Source organism: Cervus canadensis, chromosome 2, assembly GCF_019320065.1.
Source record: "Cervus canadensis isolate Bull #8, Minnesota chromosome 2, ASM1932006v1, whole genome shotgun sequence".
Lineage (NCBI taxonomy): Eukaryota > Metazoa > Chordata > Mammalia > Artiodactyla > Cervidae > Cervus > Cervus canadensis.
The window spans coordinates 70,372,001-70,394,297 of NC_057387.1; the positions used below are offsets into that span (position 1 = coordinate 70,372,001).

At 38.1% G+C, this 22,297-nt stretch overlaps 1 protein-coding gene across 4 annotated transcripts in view; it reads left to right on the forward strand.

The window, feature by feature from the left end:
* Positions 1 to 22,297, forward strand: part of PTGER3 (prostaglandin E receptor 3) — a 250,471-nt gene that overhangs the window by 141,631 nt on the left and 86,543 nt on the right. Inside the window, exon 3 of one of the 4 annotated variants that reach the window (XM_043460980.1) lies at positions 1,579 to 1,608. The exons of the other annotated variants lie outside the window; for them this stretch is intronic. Coding sequence (XP_043316915.1) covers positions 1,579 to 1,593 — 15 coding nt within the window. The 3' untranslated portion in view covers positions 1,594 to 1,608. Of the gene's footprint in view, positions 1 to 1,578; positions 1,609 to 22,297 lie in introns of those variants that run through there. 4 annotated transcript variants of the gene reach the window in all.

The following is a 22,297-nucleotide window of genomic DNA, read 5'->3' on the forward strand; positions in this document are numbered from 1 at the left end:
TTTATTCATTTCTTACAAATTTCCAAATAAATTGCAAGAAGTTAATGAGACAGATGAATAGACAGAATCATTCCATCAGAAGATTGCAAACTAGTTAGGGAGACACACAAGTAAACTGATGATTGTAAAATATTAATAGTTGTGATAAGTGCTAAAACAGCACATGCTCCGAATGCTGCTGGATTTCAGAGGAGCAAACATCTTGCCTTAAGGAATGTATCAGTCTGCTAGGTCTGCGATAACCTGGGTCTCCCGCATTGCAGACAGACACTTTACCATCTGAGCCACCAGGGAAGTCGACCTCCTTTATTCTTAATCATCTTTTTAAAGTCCCTTTCTCCATGTGGGGAGTGGGGAGGGGGGATAGTTAGGGAGTTTGGGGTGGACATGTGTACACCACTGTATTTAAAATGGCTAACCAACAAGGACTATATATGCCAATGCTATGTGGCAGCCTGGATGAGAAGGGAATTTAGGGGAGAATGGATATATGTATATGTATGGCTGATCACTTTGTTGTTCACCTGAAACTATCGCATTATTTGTTGGTTGGCTATTGTTGTTCAGTCTCTCAATCATGTCCAACTCTTTGTGACCCATGGCTGCAGCACGTCAGGCTTTCATATTCTTCACCATCTCCCAGAGCTTGCTCAAACTCATTTTCATTGAGGTGGTGATACTTTCCAACCATCTCATCTTCGGTCGGCCCTTTCTTCTGCCTTCAATCTTTCCCAGCATCAGGTTCTTTTCTGATGAGTCAGCTCTTTGAATTGGGTGACCAAAGTATTGGAACTTTAGCTTCAACATCAGTCTTTTCAATGAATATTCAGGACTGATTTCCTTTAGGATTGACTGGTTGGATCTCCTTTCAGTTCAAGAGACTCTCAAGAGTCTTCTCCATCACCACAGCTCAAAAGCATCAAATCTTCGGTGCTCAGCTTTCTTTACAGTCCAATACTCACATCCATACATGACTACTGGAAAAACCAAAGCCTTGACTAGATGGACCTTTGTTGGCAAAGTAATGTCTCTGCTTTTTAATATGCTGTCTAGGTTGGTCATAACTTTCCTTACGAGGAGGAAGTGTCTTTTAATTTCATGGCTGAAGTCACCATCTGCAGTGATTTTGGAGCCCAAAAAAATCAAGTGAGTCACTGTTTCCACTGTTTCCCCATCTATTTGCCATGAAGTCATGGGACCAGATGTCATGATCTTGGTTTTCTGAATGTTGAGTTTTAAGCCAACTTTTTCACTCTCCTCTTTCACTTTCATGAAGAGGCTCTTTAGTTCTTCTTCACTTTCTGCCTTAAGGGTGGTGTCATCTGCATATCTGAGGTTGTTGATATTTCTCCTGGCAATCTTGATTCCAGCTTGGGCTTCCTCCAGCCCAGCGTTTCTCACGATGTACTCTGCGTATAAGTTAAATAAGCAGGGTGACAATATACAGCCTTGATGTACTCCTTTTCCTATTTGGAACCAGTCCGTTGTTCCATGTCCAGTTCTAACTGTTGCTTCCTGACCTGCACATAGGTTTCTCAAGAGGCAGGTCAGGTGATCTGGTATTTCCATCTCTTTCAGAATTTTCCCCAATGATGGTTCAAGAGTTGCAAATTTGCAAAAGCAGACAAGAGCCTTGAAAATGAGAAGCACAGTGGCCAGCCATTGGAAGTTGACAATGACCAATTGAGAGTTATTGTCAAAGATGATCCTCTTACAACTACATAAGAAGTTGCCAAAGAACTCAACATCAACCATTCTATGGTCATTCAGCATTTGAAGCAAATTGGAAAGGTCAAAAAACTCATTAAGTAGGTGTTTCATAAGCTAACCTCAAATCAAAAATTCCTTGTTTTGAAGTGTCATTTTCTCTTTTTCTACACAACAATGAACCATTTCTCAATCAGATTGTAATGTGCCACAATAAAGTGACCTTTATATGACAACTGGTGAAGACCAGCTCAATGGTTGTACCAAAAAGAAGCTCTCGAACACTTCCCAAAGGTAAACTTGCACCAAAAAAAGGGTCATGGTCCCTATTGGATGGTTTGCTCCCAGTCTGATCCACTACTGCTTTCTGAATCCTGGTGAAACCATTACATCTGAGAAGTATGCTCAGCAAATTGATGAGATGCAACAAAAACTGCAATGCCTGCAGCAAACATTGGTCAACATAATGGCCCAATTCTTCTCCACAACAATGCCCAACTGCACATTGCACAACAAATGCTCAAAAGTTGAATGAATTGGGCTACAAAGTTTTGCTACATCCACCATATTCATCAGACCTCTCATCAACAGACTACTACTCTTCAAGCATCTTGACAACTTTTTGTAGGGAAAATGCTTTCACAACCAGCCAGAGGCAGAAAATGCTTTCCAAGAGTTCATCGAATCCTGAAGCACAGATTTTTATGTTGTAGGAAAAAGCTTATTTCTCGTTGGCAAAAATGTGTTGATTGTAATAGTTCCTATTTTGATTAATAAATACATGTTTGAGCCTAGTTATAATTATTTAAAATTTATGATCTGAAACTGCATTTACATTTGCACCAAACAAAGACTCTTCAGAGTCTCTTGAACTGCAAGGAGATCCAACCAGTCCATCCTAAAGGAGATCAGCCCTGGGTGTTCATTGGAAGGACTGATGTTGAAGCTGAAACTCCAATACTTTGGCCACCTGATATGAAGAGCTGACTCATTTGAAAAGACCCTGATGCTGGGAAAGATTGAGGGCAGGAGGAGAAGGGGATGACAGAGGATGAGATGGTTGGATGGCATCACTGACTCAATGGACATGGGTTTGGGTGGACTCCAGGAGTTGGTGATAGACAGGGAGGCCTGGCGTGCTGTGGTTCACGGGTTCACAAAGAATCAGACATGACTGAGCAACTGAACTGAACTGTACTGAGCTGAATACAACAGCTTACATCAAGTCCTGTCCTGAATTTCCAATGGCCACAAGTGAGTTTCATCTGCTGTCCTTCACCTCAAACTCAGTATGTTTATATTCATAATATTCCTATCTTACTCTGAGGCCAATTACAGTCTCTAATCCTAATTTTCTTATGGTTTTAAATGGCATCCATCTTGTTTGGGGCCAAAGGAGTTCTCTTAAATGTGCAAAATGGGGGAAAATACGTCTTGCCCAGGAACTTCTCCCCCTTTTGAGTATTTTTGTTGCTATTTCTCCTTCTTCTCTGACTAAAACATTGCTTTCATCCAGCTGTCCATTTCCTCTTTTCCTAGGTTTTAATTGATGAAGCATTTACTCTCCCAGAGGACTGATGAGCAAAAATCAGGCATAAAGTAGATATATTTGTGAGGTGAGATCTTTTCTGACATTTTTAAGTAATGCAGGTCTTGCCACAAGCAAGCATATCTTTCCAGTGGAGAGAACCTAAAAACAATCTAAACAACCTCTCTTCTCTTTTGTTACTTCAACAAAAGAGGATGACTCCCTAAAGCCCTGTTTTATCTATGTTGCTATCCAACTGAAGAACCTATCAAGGCTCTTCCATTGTACAGACCATTAAAATTAAACATTTCTCTGTTAGATCCTCAGTCTGATTTTACCTTCACAGTCAGTTTTTCTTCCAGACTTCAGATGTCTTGAATTCTGGTATTACATTTCAAAATAAAATTCCTAGTGTAACAATACCTTCAAGATTTCATCACCTTCCATATTTGTTAAAGTTTCTGATTAAATAATGAATCAATAAATATAATAATTGTTGTGCCTTTTCTCTAGACTCCACTACTCTTACTTCAACCTCCACACCTTTGCCTGTGCTAGTCTTGTACCTGGCATGTACACTTTCTCCTTCTACATCAATGGTTGTTGTGTGCACTAGAATCTCCTGAAGGGCTTGTCAAAATAAAGGCTGCTTGTCTTTACTCCAGAGTTCCAAAGATCCAACCCCAAAATTTGCATTTTGAGCAAGTCCCCCAGAGATGTGAATGACAGCAGTCAGGGGACCACACTTAGAGAACACTTGGTTGTTGTCATTATTGTAGTTGCTAAGTTGTGTCCGACTCTTTATGACCCCATGGACTGTAGCCCAGGTTTCTTTGCCCATGGGATTTCCCAGGCAAGAATATAGGAGTGGGTTGCCATTTCCTTCTCCAAGGGATCTTCCCCACCCAGGACAGAACCTGCATTTCCTGCATTGACAAGTAAGTTCTTTACCACTGAGCCACCAAGGAAGCCTCTTGAGAACACTTACTTAGAGCTAGTCTAAACTGAACTACCTGGATGGAAATTAGAAGAGGAAGTGAGGAAGTATTTAAATTTTCTGGTATATTATAACTGTATGCAAAAAAAAAAAAATCATCTCTAGCATCATTCGCAGTAAGAAATTTCTGAGACTAGCTCCCACCATCTCTTATTAACCATTTCTGCTTTTAATGAACTTCTTCCCAAAGATTTGATTCTTTTCCTCAAGTCTCTTGGATGCTTTATTACACATTACTTTACGATCAAACCATCTTGGTGGGCTCACTTTGGACATAAATTTCTCCCTTTGTTTTTGGTTTAAAATATAAACCACCTGTAACCTCAGTGATATTTTATTTAAAATGGTTATGTTTAGATCTGGTGGCCAAAATGTAACTTAAAGAGCTAAGAAAAGAAATCTCAGAGCTGCTAGGTTAGAGGAGGTCAATTTGATGAAGGAATCTTTTTGACAGCTGACATTATGGCTTGTAATAAACTTGACCAATTGGTTCTTGTGGGAGGAAGCTTTATTTCTACTGTTACAGCTGTTTCTGTCAGAAAAGGAGATCTGGGGAATATTTTATAAAGCATGCTTGTCATAATTCAAGTGATAAATTATCTTATGTAACTGTCACATTATATGTTCACACTGATTTAGGCAAATTCTCTGAAATTTGTCATATTCTGTGTATTGCCTTAATTCATATATCAATGGAGACATCTAATTTTCCTTACAGTTGATTCATGAGCATTTTTGTAGTTCAATATTTTTAAAGATATGCTTTAAAGTCAGGCCACTTTTGCTGATATGAAAACAAACCAGGAGACTGAGTTTCCCAAATACAAATAGAATTAGTGTAAAGCTACAGAGCTAAAGAATGTAGAAGGTTAAAAGAAGGTCAGCTTTGGCAAACTAAATTTACTCAGCAGAAGTAGCTGAATTCCTGAAGTGAAACCATTCACTTTGAGAGAAGTGTCATATCTGTGGTACAATATCTTCACAATGATGTATATTACTCTTGTCTATACTCAGAGACACATGACTGAAAGAAAAAAAAAAAAAGAATGGAATTGAATAGGTCAATTTATTGGTTAACTTTGGTAAAAGTCTCAGCTGAAGTTTTTGGTTGAGATCATTTTGCCTTGTGGGTAGGTTCATGTGTGCTTTCATGTGCTCCCCTTTTCAGATAATTAAGGATTAAATTTTCCAATTTTTAGCTGTCCTTCTGATGAACTAGGGTAATAAGAGTCTGTCCTTAAGTCACAAAGACATGTATGGGCTACTTACTAGACATAATAAGACCCTGAAGGAGAGCCAATAAACATTTTTGCACTCTGGTTTTTAGTCAGAATTGAATTTTATCCTGTGATAGAGCAATATAGCTATATAAAGTTTGGTAAATTTATAAAGATTTCTGAGCCTCAGTTTTCTTCTCTGTATTAAGGTTGTATTGCTACTTGGTCTGTAGGATTATCAGGAGAATTACATGAGAATATATGCAAAGAGATTAGCATGGGATGGCAGGTCAAATTTTCAATAAATTGAGCTATTATTATCATTGTATGAAAAATGAGACCTTTGAAGATTTTATTCTCAGTAACTAGAGCCATTCTCTTCTTCCATGTGGTTATTGATTTCAATGCTTAGAGATTCCTTTAACTTCTCAGTCAGCTACTGTGAAAGAGGCTGTCTCAGGGTTTCCTGGTGGTCCATTGCCTAAGACTTCATGTTCCCAACACAATTGGGTTTGATCCCTGGTCAGGGAACTAGATCCCACATACTGCAATTTAGACCCATTCCAGCTAAATAAATGAATAAATATTTTTTTTAAAAAAAGCAAGACTGTCTCAAGACTGCTTGCAGTGTGGTCACCATTTGTGAGATTTGGCAGCAAATTAAAAAGTTAATGATTCCCTAACTTTTTCTACTATTATCCCTTCCAAAAACATTATTTCCAAGGATACCTAAGCCCTGGAAGAAAAAGAATACAGTGAATTTAGCTATTAAAACTGGATGATTGTAACAGTTTTCACTCCCAGTGTTTGCTTAAGGACCAGATCGTTGCCCATAGGTGAACCAAGTGAAGAGTCTTTGCTTCTCCAGTAGTCATTCTCTTCTTTCACGCTCCCAGAATGTGTTTATTTGTCACCTACTATGTGCTGTGCTGCTGTGCTTAATTGCTCAGTTCTGTCTGACTCTTTGCAACCCCATGGACTGTAGCCTACCAGGCCCTTTGGTCCATGGGGATTGTTCAGGCAAGAATACTGAAGTGGGTAGCCTATCCCTTCTCCAGGGGTCTCCTGGTCCCAGGAATCAAACTGGTGGTCTCCTGCATTGCAGGCAGATTCTTTACCAGCTGAGCTACCAAGGAACCCCCAGTTACCAGGGGAGCTATGTGTTGGGTCCAGGCAAATAAAAATGAGTCTGAAATCATCTTTGCCTGAAAAAAAAAACATTGCATTATTTAATAATGTATATTGGGGGAAAAACTATAAATATATATTAGCAAACATTGGGGAGAACTTTTTTTCAGAACACAGCACTAAGTGGGGAAAAAGATAATAGAAGAAGGAATAATTTTTTTCTTACAGGCTGGATGATAGGGTAGATGCAATTAAAATCCAGCAAAGCTAGTGATAGCAGCCACAAATAAAGAAGTAATAAAGTGTGAAGAGAATTCAGAGAAGACAGAATTTACTCCTATCTTAGATGAATCTGCAAGGCTTCACAGTTTCTTCAAAACTGTTGTGGGTCTTGAGAGATGAGAATAAAAATTTACTCATCTAGCAAGCATTTTTCAAGCATTCAGTTTATTTATCAAACCATCTCTAAGCATCAAGCACTATAGCAAGTATCTGAGATACAGTGAAGCTATAGCTTTGCCCTTATAGCTCTGCCTTACAGGAGCTAACAGTCCGGTCATGGAAGAGACAGACATATAAAAATATTCAAGCTATAATAGATTTATTATATTAAAATATAATGAATATATTATGTCATACTGATATAATATAAGATATAGCATAATATAATTACTGAAGGAGTTCTTGAATCTACATTAGATCTACAACTGTGTGTGTGTGTCTGCGTATCTGTGGGTCTGTGTATTTTTGTATGGAAAGGGAATCAAAGAACTCTTCCTAGAGAAGACATCTGAGCCAAGTGTTGAAGAAGAGAACTTCAGAAAGCTGCCCAGAGAGGTTGGAGACGCAGGAGCATTCCAGGTGAAGAAGGAAGAAAACTGAATTTTCTTTGTTGCTTAGTGGCTAAGTCATACCCGATTCTTTGCGACCACATGGACTGTAATCCTCCAAGCTCCTCTGTCCATGGCATTTCCCAGACAAGAATACTGGAGAGGGTTGCCATTTCCTTCTCCAGGAGATCTTCCCAACCCAGGGATTGAGCCTGCGTCTCCTGCATTGGTGGGCGGATTCTTTACCACTGAGCCACCTGAGCCTAGTTTCTGAGGAAACTTTTTTTTTAAAAAAGGGAGTGTCAAGGGTATAGTGTAAGGAGATGTGGAGTGAGATCTAGCAGTGGGAATGAGCGTGTTCATTATGATTTAGACACGATCTAAGAGAAGAAGCTAAAGCTCAGATAAGGGCCAGATCATAAAAGGCTTTGTACCAAGCCACCGGGAGTAACAGTGGCTGCTGGGCGGCTGAGCCTGCCATGAAGGAGTCTGGGTCAACTTGGTGTATCTAATTCATTTCTGCCACCTCTCACTCAGCTAGCTAAGTTAGAATATATATACCGTCAATTCCAGGAACTATGAAACCAAAACCTATTGGTATTATTTGAAAAAACTTTGGGAACGTGAAATAACACTTAGTTTGTAATCACTAGTTTCATCTTTGGATAGAGAGGTTATAATTTACGTCTGAAAATCAAGAGACATAAAACAGTTCTGTATAGACGCACACACTTTTTAAAGTGGTAAGAGATGGTATAGTTTTCGAGTAATATCTTGGGAGTAGTTTCTTCCATATTGAATCACTTAGAATCTTTATTTGCCTTGTTCTTGGAACATTTAATATCACGCTCATACTCAGACACTCAGCCGTGTTCGACTCTTTGTGACCGTATGGACTGTAGCCTGCCAAGCTCCTCTGTCCATGGGGTTTTTCCAGCAAGAGTACTGGAATGGGTAGCCATTCATTTACTCATTCAGTTCACTGATATCCATTACTGGTTGAAGCATTATTGCAAATACTTTTTATCCTTCTTTTTTCTGGAGTTCTTGAAGATCAAATAAAGCACTGGATATAAAACTGCAAGTTGAAAATATCATTTATTTCTCCATCTAGTTATCAGTAACTTGAGCAGCAGAGATAAAAGCCTTTCCTAGTGAACTTCTGGGAATTTAAAAGAATTATCTTTCCACCTGTTTCCCAGTTCACCACTGTGATATAAACACCACTTGGAGAAACCTAGTTTAGAGTGAAAGCAATGTCATTTTGTACAGAGTGATGTGTGTCACAAAGTATTTGATTAACTAGGGTGGCCAAAGACAAAGTTAATTATTTGGTCAATATTTTACTAGGTTTTTCAGTTATTACCCATTTTATTTTTAATTACTTTTCCCTATTCTCCTTCTGATGTTATATAAACATCTACACATCTGACTAAAGATTAAATCATATTTTATCAGAAACCTATACCTGACATCATTACATAAAAACATGTCATTTGCAATAAGAAAGAAAATCTTCAGAAAAAGAATCATGCTTTTTTAAAAAACCTACATTGAGATGTGACAGCCGGGTGATAGACAAAAACTATTCAGCTTTTACAGTTTGAAGATATGTGGAAAAAATGCCTCTGAGAGTGGATTTCATGAAAAGTACAGAATCAAGGCACAACTGTGTCTGTTAGTCTTTATTGTTACTTTATGTCATAACTTTGGATTAGTCATTAAAAATGTGAAAGGAGTCATATGTTTTCTGCAACAGAACAGAACACTATATACAAGGCCAATTTGCAAAGCTCCAGTCTGCAACTTCCCTGAAAAATGGAACTCTGAAAAATCTGTGCTCTGGGGACTTTCTCATTTCAAAGCAACTAGCAGGAATTTTGCTTAAATCAAATCTTAGAACTGAATGCTCTATTCTCTGGGTTATCACAGCATGTATTTGAAAAAAATACAGTATCTGTAAATTCCTAGGATGAAACAACAGGACAATGAAGTAAACTGAACTTCTAAACTCTTCTACTGAGTAGCTGTCTTCTCATTATAATTAATACTAATTCATTCTATTATTAACAAGTCAAATAATACAGAAGCGTATGAAGGTAAATATTATAGTTTCTCCTGCTTCCCATTCCTTCCTTCCTTTGGACCACAAATATCTTGTATATATTCCTCCATATCTTTTAAAACATGTCCTATATATTAAGAACCAAAGTTGGATATTTTTAACACAGTCAACATGATCTACAATTTGGAATTTCTATAAAATGCAGGTTTTCAATCATTTTTACAACAAAAAGTTCTTTTTTTTCCCAATTAAATCTCTCATTAAAATTATGGTACTTCCATGATTAAAGGCTGTTCTCAGCTTAAACGTCACTTAAATGTCTAGTTTTATCTCATCAACTAGATTCATAATAAATTCTTGAGGGATTTTTGAAGGTGTTTAAAGCTGTAGGTTCCTTGAGGCAAAGTGAATTAACTACCATTCTATTACCAATTTTCTCTTGATATAATAGGGACTATTTATAGTCTCTTTTATGTAAAAAAAAAAAGGGGGGGCTCCTCTGGTGGCTCAGATGGTAAATAATCTGCCTGCAATGCGGGAGACCTGAGTTCGATTCCTGGGTCGGGAAGATCCCCTGAAGAAAGGAATGGCAACCCATTCCAGTATTCTTGTCTGGAGAATTTCATGGACAGAGGAGCCTAGCAGCTACAGTCCATAGGGTCACAAAAAGTTGGACACAACTGAGAAACCAACACTTTGTATAAAATGATATAGATATAGATGGGTTTCTTCACTATCAACAAAAAACATTCTCAAGCACTGTGGCAGCAGAAACTGACACAGTGCATGGGAGATACAAAATTGCCCAGTATTTGTGGAACGAATAATATGCCTCTGAACATCACAAGCAGCCATAGCATTCTCTGGTGCACAATTTGAAAACCACTAGCTTAGTGGACAGGGTTTCCACAAAGGGGTAAGATATCTGGTTTACTGCCTTGAGTTTCACACATAACCTCTCTGTATTTTAGTAACAATCTCTATTTCACTTGTCTTACCTGGAAACACTTGACATCATTGGCCACCTAGCTTTCCCATTCTTTCCCAGTTCTCCTCTACACTCCAGAAAATTTCTCTAGTGTCCTGCATGGGGGACAGTCTCCAGAAATCCAGTATTATCCAGTATAGCTCTCTTCACCTTGCTATTTGACATGCTCTTTTTTTTTTTTTTTTTTAACATGATCTTATCTACTTCTGTGGTCTTAGTTACAGGTGCGTTGGTGGCCTCTGGATCCTTGCTCCAGAATCTACCGTTCACCTGACCTCCAGAAAGTATTTCTAACTGCTACCAGACCTCACTGTATGTTCTTTAGATTTTTCAATCTCAGGTATATATCACTATCCTTTCTATCATCATTCTCCATAATCATGGGTGTATGTGTCTGTCTGTTTACTGTATTCTCCATCTTGGCTTATGACATTGATTGTTGAATCTAGGAAGCTAGCTCATTTTAAATAATCATCACATCCTTTTACATATCACCAATTCTTGTTAGTTCTACCTGTTCAATAGCTCTCAAACCTACAATTTTTCCCAAAGCCAGTGTATTGAGTCAGGACCTCAAGATCTCTCATATAAATTGTCTATCTGCTATGATGTTGATAAAATATTTTTTATAAAAAAAATCAAGAATATGAACATTTCATTCCTTTACTTGAAAAATGTCAGTGACTTCCATTGCCTAATTTAGTAGCCTTTGTATAATCCCAGGGAATACACTTAGGTTCAGGAAGAAAACATTGGGACTTCTCTTTATATTCATTTTTTCTCCTTTGGCAATATATGATATTTACTAAATAATGTGAAGGAAATGGCAACCCACTCCAGTATTCTTGCCTGGAGAATCCTGTGGACAGAAGAGCCTGGTGGGCTGCTGTTCATGGGGTCGCACAGAGTCGGACACGACTGAAGCGACTTAGCATGCATGCAAATAGTGTGAGATATACAAGTTACAGAGTAAAATAACAAAATGGAGGCCTATGACTGCATTACTAACTTACGTCCTAGAATATCACCCGAACTGTCTCTGACTCCTTAGCTTTCACTTCTCTTCTCCTCCTACTTCCACTGACCCACCTCCATCTAGGCTGAATGTTATTATTTTTTAAATTTCCTGACTTCTTTGTAAGTTTGTAACATATGTTTTTATTTAGAAGTAATACATTATTTAGTTTGCTCTGTCCTTGAACTTTCAAGAAAGTGGAATCATACTGTACTTAGCCTTTGTAACTTGCCTTTAAACTCATTATTATGTTCTAAAGATTAATTCATGAGGCTGTATTTTATTGTTTTTACTGAGGGAGAGTATTCCATTATGAAAATATATTAACAGTTATTTATTCATTCTCCTATTGATGGATATTTGGATTCTTCCAAGTTTAGCTAGTATGGAAAAGTCTACTATGGATAATATTATATATTCTCTGGGAGCACATGTAAAACTTTCAAGGCTATACTTTGCAGTGGAATTATTGTATCATAGAATAGGCAAATGTCTAAAACATAAACTAGTAACAGTTATACAGGTATATATTTTATTTTTAAATGTATTAAAGATATATTAAGAGTGAGTGCCCAAAACATTTTTTTTCTGAATAGGAGTATGTGAGCAAAAATGTTTGGAGACCACTGATTTATAGAATAAAATATCACTCCCAGACCTAGCTCCAAATTCCCTCTTTCATTTTCATTTTTCCAAAATAAACCTCTTATGCTCTTGCTGCTACTAACTTCCATCGTATGTATCACTATAATATTATTTATTAAGTTGAATAGTTGTTGTTTATTTCATGTCAGTCTCCTCACCTTGACTTAATAATAGTCAAGGGCAGAATTACAGTCTCATTCATTTTTGTATCTCTAGTACTTGGCAGTGGTAGCATGAAGTAAAGTAAAAAGTTACATATTTATCAAATAAATGAAATAATGTAAAATGGTAGGAATACCATTTTATATAGCTGAGAAATGAAGTATCATGAGAAAATCCTGTATACTATAGGGGAAAAGCCTTATATAAACTTAGGTATTAGTATTTTATGATACTATTTGATCTATGGTGTTTTACAGCCTGAATATCAAAATACATGTTTTAATTTAGAATTAATCAGGAAAGCCAACACTCTATTTGCTCCTTATCTTCACCTTAGATGCATGAGAACCATAGCAGAACAATGGAAGATTCTCTTCAGTCTCTAACTTATGTCCTCTTTTTCACTATTCCTAAAAGAATAAGATTATATTAGAACAGAAAGATAACTGGGCTAGGAATCAAAGAGAGCAAGATTTGTCTCAGGTCTGTATTTGTGATTTTTCATAAACTGCTCATTTTATTTGATAATATGCATAATAATTTAAAAGAGCTATTGCTTAGTAGCATGTGTCAGGCAAAGTGATATACACTTTACATAGACTATCTTATTTAATAACAGTTATAAATGTTGCCCCATTTTACAGAAGAAGCAAACGAGAAGCAGAGGGATTATATAATTTGCTCGAGGTCCTAAGACACAAGTCACAAGTCACTTACCATCTGGAATCTGTTTTCTTTTTAAATGATAGTGCTGTTCTATTTTGCTCTGGTTTCTTTCCAGGAGTTTTAAAAGGATCAAATGAGATCATCTGTGTGAGAACATTTTATACTTTTTGACACTTTTCCTATTCAACAAATATTTCTTTAGTACTTAGCACACACAGTGTCCTGCAGTAGACACACATACACACACGCATACACACACACATGCCCAAAGATGATGAATTATACAGTAAGCAGTTGTTGGGGGGCCTTGAAATCTTGGAGAGGAGATACAGAAATCTATAAATGACAGTAACATAATAGTCCCTACTTTTATGTAGGAGAGATGCCTTCTAAGCCGAATATGTTAAAAGATGACTGAGTTTTCTAGGTAGGTACTGTGTTAAGGGGCATAAAAAGAAGTGAAAACCAAGACCAAAGACAAAGGAGGTGAAGCACATGATACCTGGGAAATAATGTTAGCCACTGTGTCAGAAACACAGGGTGTGGGGCTGCATGTAGCAGGAGAAAAAGCCAGAAAGAAGGGTAAGATGGAACTGGCATATAAAGGATTTGGGGTCTGAATTATTACAGTGAGCTAATGGGAATTGTGTGTGTGTGTGTGTGTGTGTGTGTGTGTGTGTGTGTGTGTGTGTGTGCGTGCACATGCACATGCTCAGTCCTCTCCAACTCTTTGCGACCCCCATGGGCTGTAGCCTGCCAGGTTCCTCTGTCCATGGGATTTCCCAGGCATGAATACTGGAGTGGGTTGCCATACCCTCCTCCAGGGGATCTTCCCCATCCAGGAATTGAACCCACATCTCCTGCATCCTTCTGCATTGGCAAGAAGATTCTTTACCACTGAGCTACCTGGGAAACCTAATGGGTATCATAGAAACATAGAAACATTTAACTAGGCAAGTATTGGATTGACTGAAAAGTTTGTACAGGTTTTTCATACCATCTTATGCAAATACTTGAACAAAGCTTTTGGCCAACCCAATACTATGATGTTAACAATAAGAATATCAATAATAATAATACTTTTTATAACAATAATAATAGATAATATTTATTGAACAATTAATATATGCCAGTAACTACATTAACGCGTGACTGACTCAACTTTTAGTTTCCCTATGAGGTAGGTATAGTTTTTCACTCCATTCACTATGCTCTTAGCCTCATTCCCATACTGTCAAAATAGTGGTGACTCCAGAAAGTCAGCACAGTAAGAAATGAGGTGAGACAATCCTACAAATAAGTCTGAGGGGCTAAGAGACCAGCTGGGTTGTTTGTTTTCTGTCTGGTTGGTTGTGGGGTTTTTTGCATTGCTTTGTTCTCTGATCCTACATTTATACAGCAAACATATTACTTGTTCTTAATTTGTTTAGGATGGCTTGAAGGGAGTCTGGTAGAGAGCAGGCTGTTACAGCTTTGCCTTCTAAAGCTTTATCAAGGTGTCAGCACTGGAGAGTGATTTGGAAGAAGACAGTAGATTTACAAGGGCATTGTTACCAATTGTTAGTACCTGCAGCAGCTCAGCAAAGCTCATGGAGGACACCAAGGGCATTGAAATGGTCATAATACCATGGCTGGCCCTAACACAGCAAGCTTTCAAGCACGGACAAGCTTATTTATATATGTGCCCTCATGTCTTGAAATCACTGCTTTGCATGAGAGCAGACACAGGATGCAGTTAGTCATGCCTTTCTCACGTGCACCAGGTGTCAGCTGGTGGTTTTAACTCCTGACATTTTACTGCTATGCCAAAGCAAACTGCACCTTATGGGCAAACAAGTCCTTGTTTCAGGTAGAAAAATATTCTGCCAGTGAGAAGTTATGCGTTACACATGCACTACAGGGAGGTAGGTGTGGTTTTTTTCTGTTGGAATTTCTAGCCTTACAGCCCTCCTTCTTTCTTCACACTTGGAAATAAAGTGTACCGGGTCGTATATTTAATGAATGTCCTTTCTGAAAGACATGGGGTATTCATCAGAGACCCAGAAACTACCTCCAAGAACAGTCTTCTATGTCCAAGTACCTGGCTGGGGAAGAACCTAGAAATTTGGACTATAACTTGAACTTAAAAAGTAGGCAGAGGGACTTTTCTGGTGGTCCAGTGGTTAAGATTCTAGGCTCCCAATGCAGGGGGCCCAGGTTTGATCCCTTGTCAGGGAACTAACCCACATGCCACAACTAAGACCTGCACAGTTAAATAAAAAGAAAAACAACTAGGTAGAGTCTATTGCTTGACCTGCATAGATATTGGATGGAGTAAATGGTGACCCAGGGAGGTTCCCACGTGGCACGAGTGGTAAAAAAAACAAACAAACAAACAAAAAAAAAAACTCCACTGCCAATGCAGGGAAAGTAAGAGACAAAGGTTCTATCCCTGGGTCAGGAAGATTCCCCAGAGGAGGGCATGGCAACCCACTCCAGTATTCTTGCCTGGAGAATCCCATGGATAGAGGAGCCTAGCGGGCCATAGCCCATAGGGTCTCAAAGAGTCAGATACGACTGAAACAATTTAGCACTCACAGATCTGTTAGCAAGGAAATGATGCTCTGGTAATGGACAGCATACTGAGTGCTCGTATAGACACATATCACCTCTTCCTTTGTACATTCAGAGATGAGCACAGGTTTTTCTGGGTATATTCCTGACTCTGCTATGAGACCATAAGCTCCTTGAAGGCAAAGATTTTCTATTTTGTTAATTGCTACTACTTAGAACCTGCCTCTTGAGAAATCTGTATGCAAGTCAAGAAGCAACAGTTAGAACCAGACATGGAACAACGGACTGGTTCAAGATTGGGAAAGGAGTACTTCAGGGTTATATGTTGTGATCCTGCTTATTTAACTTATATGCAGAGTACATCATGCGAAACACCCAACTGGATGAAGCACAAACTGGAATCAAGATTGCGGGAGAAATATCAATAACCTCAGATATGCAGATGATACCACCCTATGGCAGAAACTGAAGAGCCTCTTGATGAAAGTGAAAGAGGAGAGTGAAAAGGCTGGCTTAAAATGGAACATTCAAAAAATAAAGATCATAGCATCTGGTCCCATCACTTCATGGCAAATAGATGGGGAAACAGCAGAAACAGTGATAGACTTCATTTTCTTGGGCTACAAAATCACTGCAGATGTTGACTACAGCCATGAAACTAAAAGACACTTGCTCCTTGGAAGAAAAGCTATGACCAACCTAGGCAACATATTAAAAAGCAGAGACATCATTTTGCCAACAAAGGTCCATCTAGTCAAAGCTATGGTTTTTCCAGTAGTCATTTATGGATGTGAGAGCTGGACCATAAAGAAATCTGAGTGCTAAAGAATTGATGCTTTTGAACTGTAGTGTTGGAGAAGACTCTTGAGAGTCCCTTGGACTGCAAGGAGATCAAACCAGTCAATCAGTCCTGAATATTCATTAGAAGGAGTGATGCTGAAGCTGAAGCTCCAATCCTTTGGCCACCTGATGCAAAGAACTGACTCATTGGAAAAGACTGATGCTGGGAAAGATTGATGGCAACAGGAGAAGGGGCTGACAGAGGTGAGATGGTTTGATGGCATCACTGACTCAAAGCAGATGAGTTTGAGCAAGCTCCAGGAGTTGATGATAAACAGGAAAGCTTGGCGTGCTGCAGGCCATGGGGTCACAAAGAGTCAGACTCAACTGAGTGACTAAACTAACTGACTACTCAGAATAGTACTTAGGACATAAAAAACTCAGTAAATCTTCTTCACTCTTTATTTAAAAAATCATATGTATACTTATGGCTGATTCACATTATTGCATGGCTGAAACCAACACAGAATTTTAAAGCAATTATCCTCCAATTAAAAATAAAAATTTAGTTTTGGATATCAAAAATATATATCGGGCATTTGTCATGTTTATTTACAGTTTAAATGAATAAATGAATGACTGTGTGTATGAATAAAAACCAAATTATGGACTTTAACCACCACAGGTATGGGTGTAGCTAAGTTTTACCAGCTTTGTGGATAATCTTATCTACAGCCAGTTTATTTGTAAGAGTCAGCCTTGTACAGAATATGTGTCTCATCAACAATATACAAAAGTTGTCAAGATTCTTGATTTTTCCTTCAGTGCTTCTTGTCCTTTGACATGTAACCACATTTAATGGTCAGGAATAAAATACACAATGGCTGCCAAATTCAGTGTTCCTGCTTCAGAAGGGAGAACAGAAGCTGACATTTACTTTACTTCTAGGATGTGCTATGTTCCTTCACAAGTTATTTAATTTAATTCTTAAAATAACTATCTGAAGTGGTGGTGGTATTATCCTTATTTTATATCTATGAAAAAAATCAATGCTTCTTTTCAGACAAAAAACAGTATTTTTTTCTTTTCCTAGATAATGATTTTTTCATATATTTGTCTTCCCCTGTTGACTAAAGTTGTTAGATAAAGCTTTCTTTTTTTTTTTCTTTTTTTTTTCTTTTTTTTTTAATGTAAAGAGTTCGCTTTATTTTTTAGTTAGGCAAAAATTCAAAAGTTTTCTAAAATATATATGCTATACATACTATTTATATAGATGTATTCAAAAGCTTTTCTACTACAATTGATAAAAACTTGAGAAAGAACATAGAAGAGATAGAGAAATTGGAAAACAAACTAAATGAAGTGGGAGCACTGAATATGAAGTAGAAAAAGTGAAACAAACTAGGTAAAAGTAAAAGATCCTCATATAGTCCATTTGTTTTTAAACATGGCTGCTCATTAGAAACATATCTGGAGCTTTGGAGAAAAAAAGCAATACCTGGGCATTTGTATTTTTCAAAAATTTCCAAGATAATTCTGATATGCATCTGGATTTTAAAAAGTGATTACAGGTTAAACTATGATAGTTTGGTGATATAGAATTCTATTATTTTTCTGTTGCCCAATCATATAACATGATCAGGTAATAGTTAACATAATCACAGTAGCAAAAGATGTTTATCAAATTTCACAATCAATAGCCAGACAAAAATAAAGATGATTACAGTTGCAAACCATAATGGGAACGTGATTAACCTAACTATAAAATAATTACATACAATTTGGGGGTTGATGCAGTAAGTGGAAGTTCATACATGCTATTGATTCCTTCTAGTGTATTTATATCTGTTAGTTTGTTCTTTAGTTCTTGTGGGTCTTTGGTAAACATTTCTTGCATCTTCATTGTTTTCCCAAGATCCTGGATCATCACTATTGTTATTCTGAATTCTTTTTCTGAAAGATTGCCTCTCTCCATATAGGTTTTTTTTTTTTTTTCCTGGGGATTTATCTTGTCCCTTCATCCGGGACATAAGTTTCTACTTTTTCCTTTCCTTAATGTAATGATTAACTTTCTGTAATGTTTAGCCACTGTGGGATTATGATCCTTCTTGCTTCTGTCTGCTCTCTGATGGAGGAGGCTAAGAGGCTGGTGTAGGCTTTCTGATGGAAGGGATTGGTGATGGGAAAAACTGGGTTTTGCTCACTAAATCTTTATTTTTTTCCCCCTTTATTTTCATTAGTTAGAGGCTAATTACTTTACAATATTGTAGTGGTTTTTGTCATACATTGACATGAATCAGCCATGGATTTACGTGTATTCCTCATCCCGATCCCCCCTCCTACCTCCCTCTCCACCCGATTCCTCTGGGTCTTCCCAGTGCACCAGGCCCAAACACTTGTCTCATGCATCCAGCCTGGGCTGGTGATCTGTTTCACCCTAGATAATATACATGTTTCGATGCTGTTCTCTCGAAACATCCCACCCTCGCCTTCTCCCACAGAGTCCAAAAATCTGTTCTGTACATCTGTGTCTCTTTTTCTGTTTTGCATATAGGGTTATCGTTACCATCTTTCTAAATTCCATATATATGTGTTAGTATACTGTATTGGTCTTTATCTTTCTGGCTTATTTCACTCTGTATAATGGGCTCCAGTTTCATCCATCTCATTAGAACTGGTTCAAATGAATTCTTTTTAATGGCTGAGTAATATTCTATGGTGTATATGTACCACAGCTTCCTTATCCATTCATCTGCTGATGGGCATCTAGGTTGCTTCCATGTCCTGGCTATTATAAACAGTGCTGTGATGAACATTGGGGTGCACGTGTCTCTTTCAGATCTGGTTTCCTCAGTGTGTATGCCCAGAAGTGAGATTGCTGGGTCATATGGCAGTTCTATTTCCAGTTTTTTAAGAAATCTCCACACTGTTCTCCATAGCGGCTGTACTAGTTTGCATTCCCACCAACAGTGTAAGAGGGTTCCCTTTTCTCCACACCCTCTCCAGCATTTATTGCTTGTAGACTTTTGGATAGCAGCCATCCTGACTGGCGTGTAATGGTACCTCATTGTGGTTTTGATTTGCATTTCTCTGATAATGAGTGATGTTGAGCATCTTTTCATGTGTTTGTTAGCCATCTGTATGTCTTCGTTGGAGAAATGTCTGTTTAGTTCTTTGGCCCATTTTTTGATTGGGTCATTTATTTTTCTGGAATTGAGCGGCAGGAGTTGCTTGTATATTTTTGATATTAATCCTTTGTCTGTTTCTTCATTTGCTATTATTTTCTCCCAATCTGAGGGCTGTCTTTTCACCTTGTTTATAGTTTCCTTTGTTGTGCAAAAGCTTTTAAGTTTAATTAGGTCCCATTTGTTTATTTTTGCCTAGATAAAGCTTTCTTAACCAAAAACAATCTCAATCCTTGGCTTTGTACCTATATCTAAAATCCCCATATTACTTATATTTTGGATGTGGACATTGATATTATAAGTCCACATGCAAACATAATCTGCGAGAAACAAAGTAAACCATAATTAACTACTAACACCTTTGTTTCATTTGGTTTCTGAGATTTCTTTAGCATGGAGACCCTAAAAAATAAAAGCCTGGTCAAAATTACTTTGAAGCTCTGCCCAGTCTCAATGAGACTTTGAAATGAAGTCCTGAGCAGCTAAATCTCAGAAAGGATAGGAATCTGCCAGGCTTCCCTGGTGGCTCAGATGGTAAAGAATCTGTCTGCAATGCAGGAGACCCAAGTTCAGTCCCTGGGTTGGAAGATCCCCTGGAGAAGGGAATGGCAACCCTCTCCAGTACTCTTGCCTAGAGAATTCCATGGACAGAAGAGCCTGGTGGACTACTAACCATGGGTTTGCAAAGAGTCAGACATGACTGAGTGACTCACACTTTTGAATAATCTGCCAGCCCTCCATTTTTTTTTTTTTTCCAGCCCATTAGGAAGAGTGTCACTCAAAACATTAAGTTGAGTAAAAGGCTGGAAAGGCAGGGATGACGAACTTGGATTTGAGCAGAAAAATGGATGCTCTACCACCTTAGTTTCTCCAGAGATTCTTAGTCTGTTTCCTGACCATCCACTTTGCATTATGACTTGTATTTTTTTCCCCTAAACTCATGGCACTTTCTATTACTATAAATAATAGATAAATTTTAAAAAAATTGTCAGAATTAATCAGGCCCCCAACTCTTAGCCCCAGAGTTTGCCACAATTGATAGAGCCTCTGTAAAGAGAAAGATGGTCCCTGTGAGCCAAGCCTGCTCCAGTAAGACTATGGCTCTCTTTCGTGAAGACACTCTTATTACCTTAGACTTTGTTGTTCAGTCAGTCAGTCATGTCTGACGCTTTGTGACCCCATGGACTGCAACATGCCAAGCTTCCCTGTTCTTCACCATCTCCCAGAGTTTGCTCAAACTCATATGCATTGAGTCGGTGATGCCACCCAACCCTTCTCCTGCCTTCAATCTTTCCCAGAATCAGGGTCTTTTCTAATGAGTCAGTTCTTCACATCAGGTGGCCAAATGATTGAAGCTTCAGTTTCATCATCAGTCCCTCCAATGAATATTTGGGGTTGATTTCCTTCAGGATTGACTGGTTTGATTTCTTTGTAGTCCAAGGGACTCCGAGAGACCTGAGGCTGGTGGGACGTAAAACTTTTGGTGAGGTATTCAATGATGACTTCGCACCTATGATCACTGGATGTTCACTCTAATCCTCTACAATTCTTTTTCTTAAAAAAGACTTGGACTCTGTAAATGGAACTTTCCCTGACTTCTAATTATTTTCCTCTGTACTGAAAAGAGTATAAAATAGCATTTCCAATAAATGCAGATCAGTAGGCAATAACCATATCTTAGGTTCATTTTCTTTTATACCCCAGAAAAAGTAAAACTTGAAAAACAAATTTTTCTTCAATAGAAAAAGAAATTTTAAATGTCTAAAATGCCTGAATTTTAGTTCCTGTGAATGATATGGTAGCTGAATTGTTTGCTGCCTTAATTGAAATGATATCTAGCCATTTAAAAACGTTGTACAAGCAGACATACCAGACAGGTGCTTGAAATCTAAATGCATTCTCCCTGGGTAAATATGCTCTGAAAGATCTGTTTTCCGCTCTCTGTGTTTACTGACCAACTGTGTTCCCAGATTTCTCAGCTCCTCTCGGTTTACTGGAAGCAAAAGGTATATCTTGATGGGTTCTGAGAATTGGGGGAAAAAATCAAGGAAAAGACTCTTGATTGTATGAGCCAAAAGACCATCACATAAATGTACTGACTAGTGAAATTTCCTTTTAAGAAAGGGAAAAACTGGCAAAATTACTCCTTTGTCGCCATTTCAGAATTCAAAATCTCTTTGGTTTGGGTTAGTTCCCTGCAGACTAATTATAGGGCAGAGTTGAGGCTGTGGTTCAAATTATCGGAGAAATAAATTTTTATGGTCCATTGGGGAGTTGGGGAATGGGAAGAAGAAGGATTTAGAAGCCAGGCTTTACAGATGGTCTGCTTGAACAGAATGCAGTATCATTGCAAATGAACCCAGGGCATAATCCCCAGGTCTGAGCTGTTTGCAATTCTACTTTTTACTGAAAACCAAAACTTCTGTTTGTACTTCTGAGTAAGTGTCTAAGAAACTATGCCTGTTTTATCAATATGGACATTTTAGGCTTAAATGTAATTGTGAATTTTATTAATTCTTTGCTTCATTTTGCTTGGGCATTTGTATCCCATGTACCTGGTATGTAGGGAGGTCTACCTATGTATTAGCTATCATCCTTTGCTTCAGCCACTTCGATATGAAGTGTACCACAAATTGGAAACCTATTTGCTAATGTTCAAAACCTAACCATAAGGTCAGCACACTAGTGCTGTCAGAAGCCACAGGATCATTCATTCTAATGTTTGCCTGTTCTTGATGAGGAAAGAGAGGCCCAGAGTTTTCAAGGGCCTTGCCCAAAACTACACCACAAGTTTAAGTACAACCAGCCCTGGGGTTGAGACTTCTGATCCT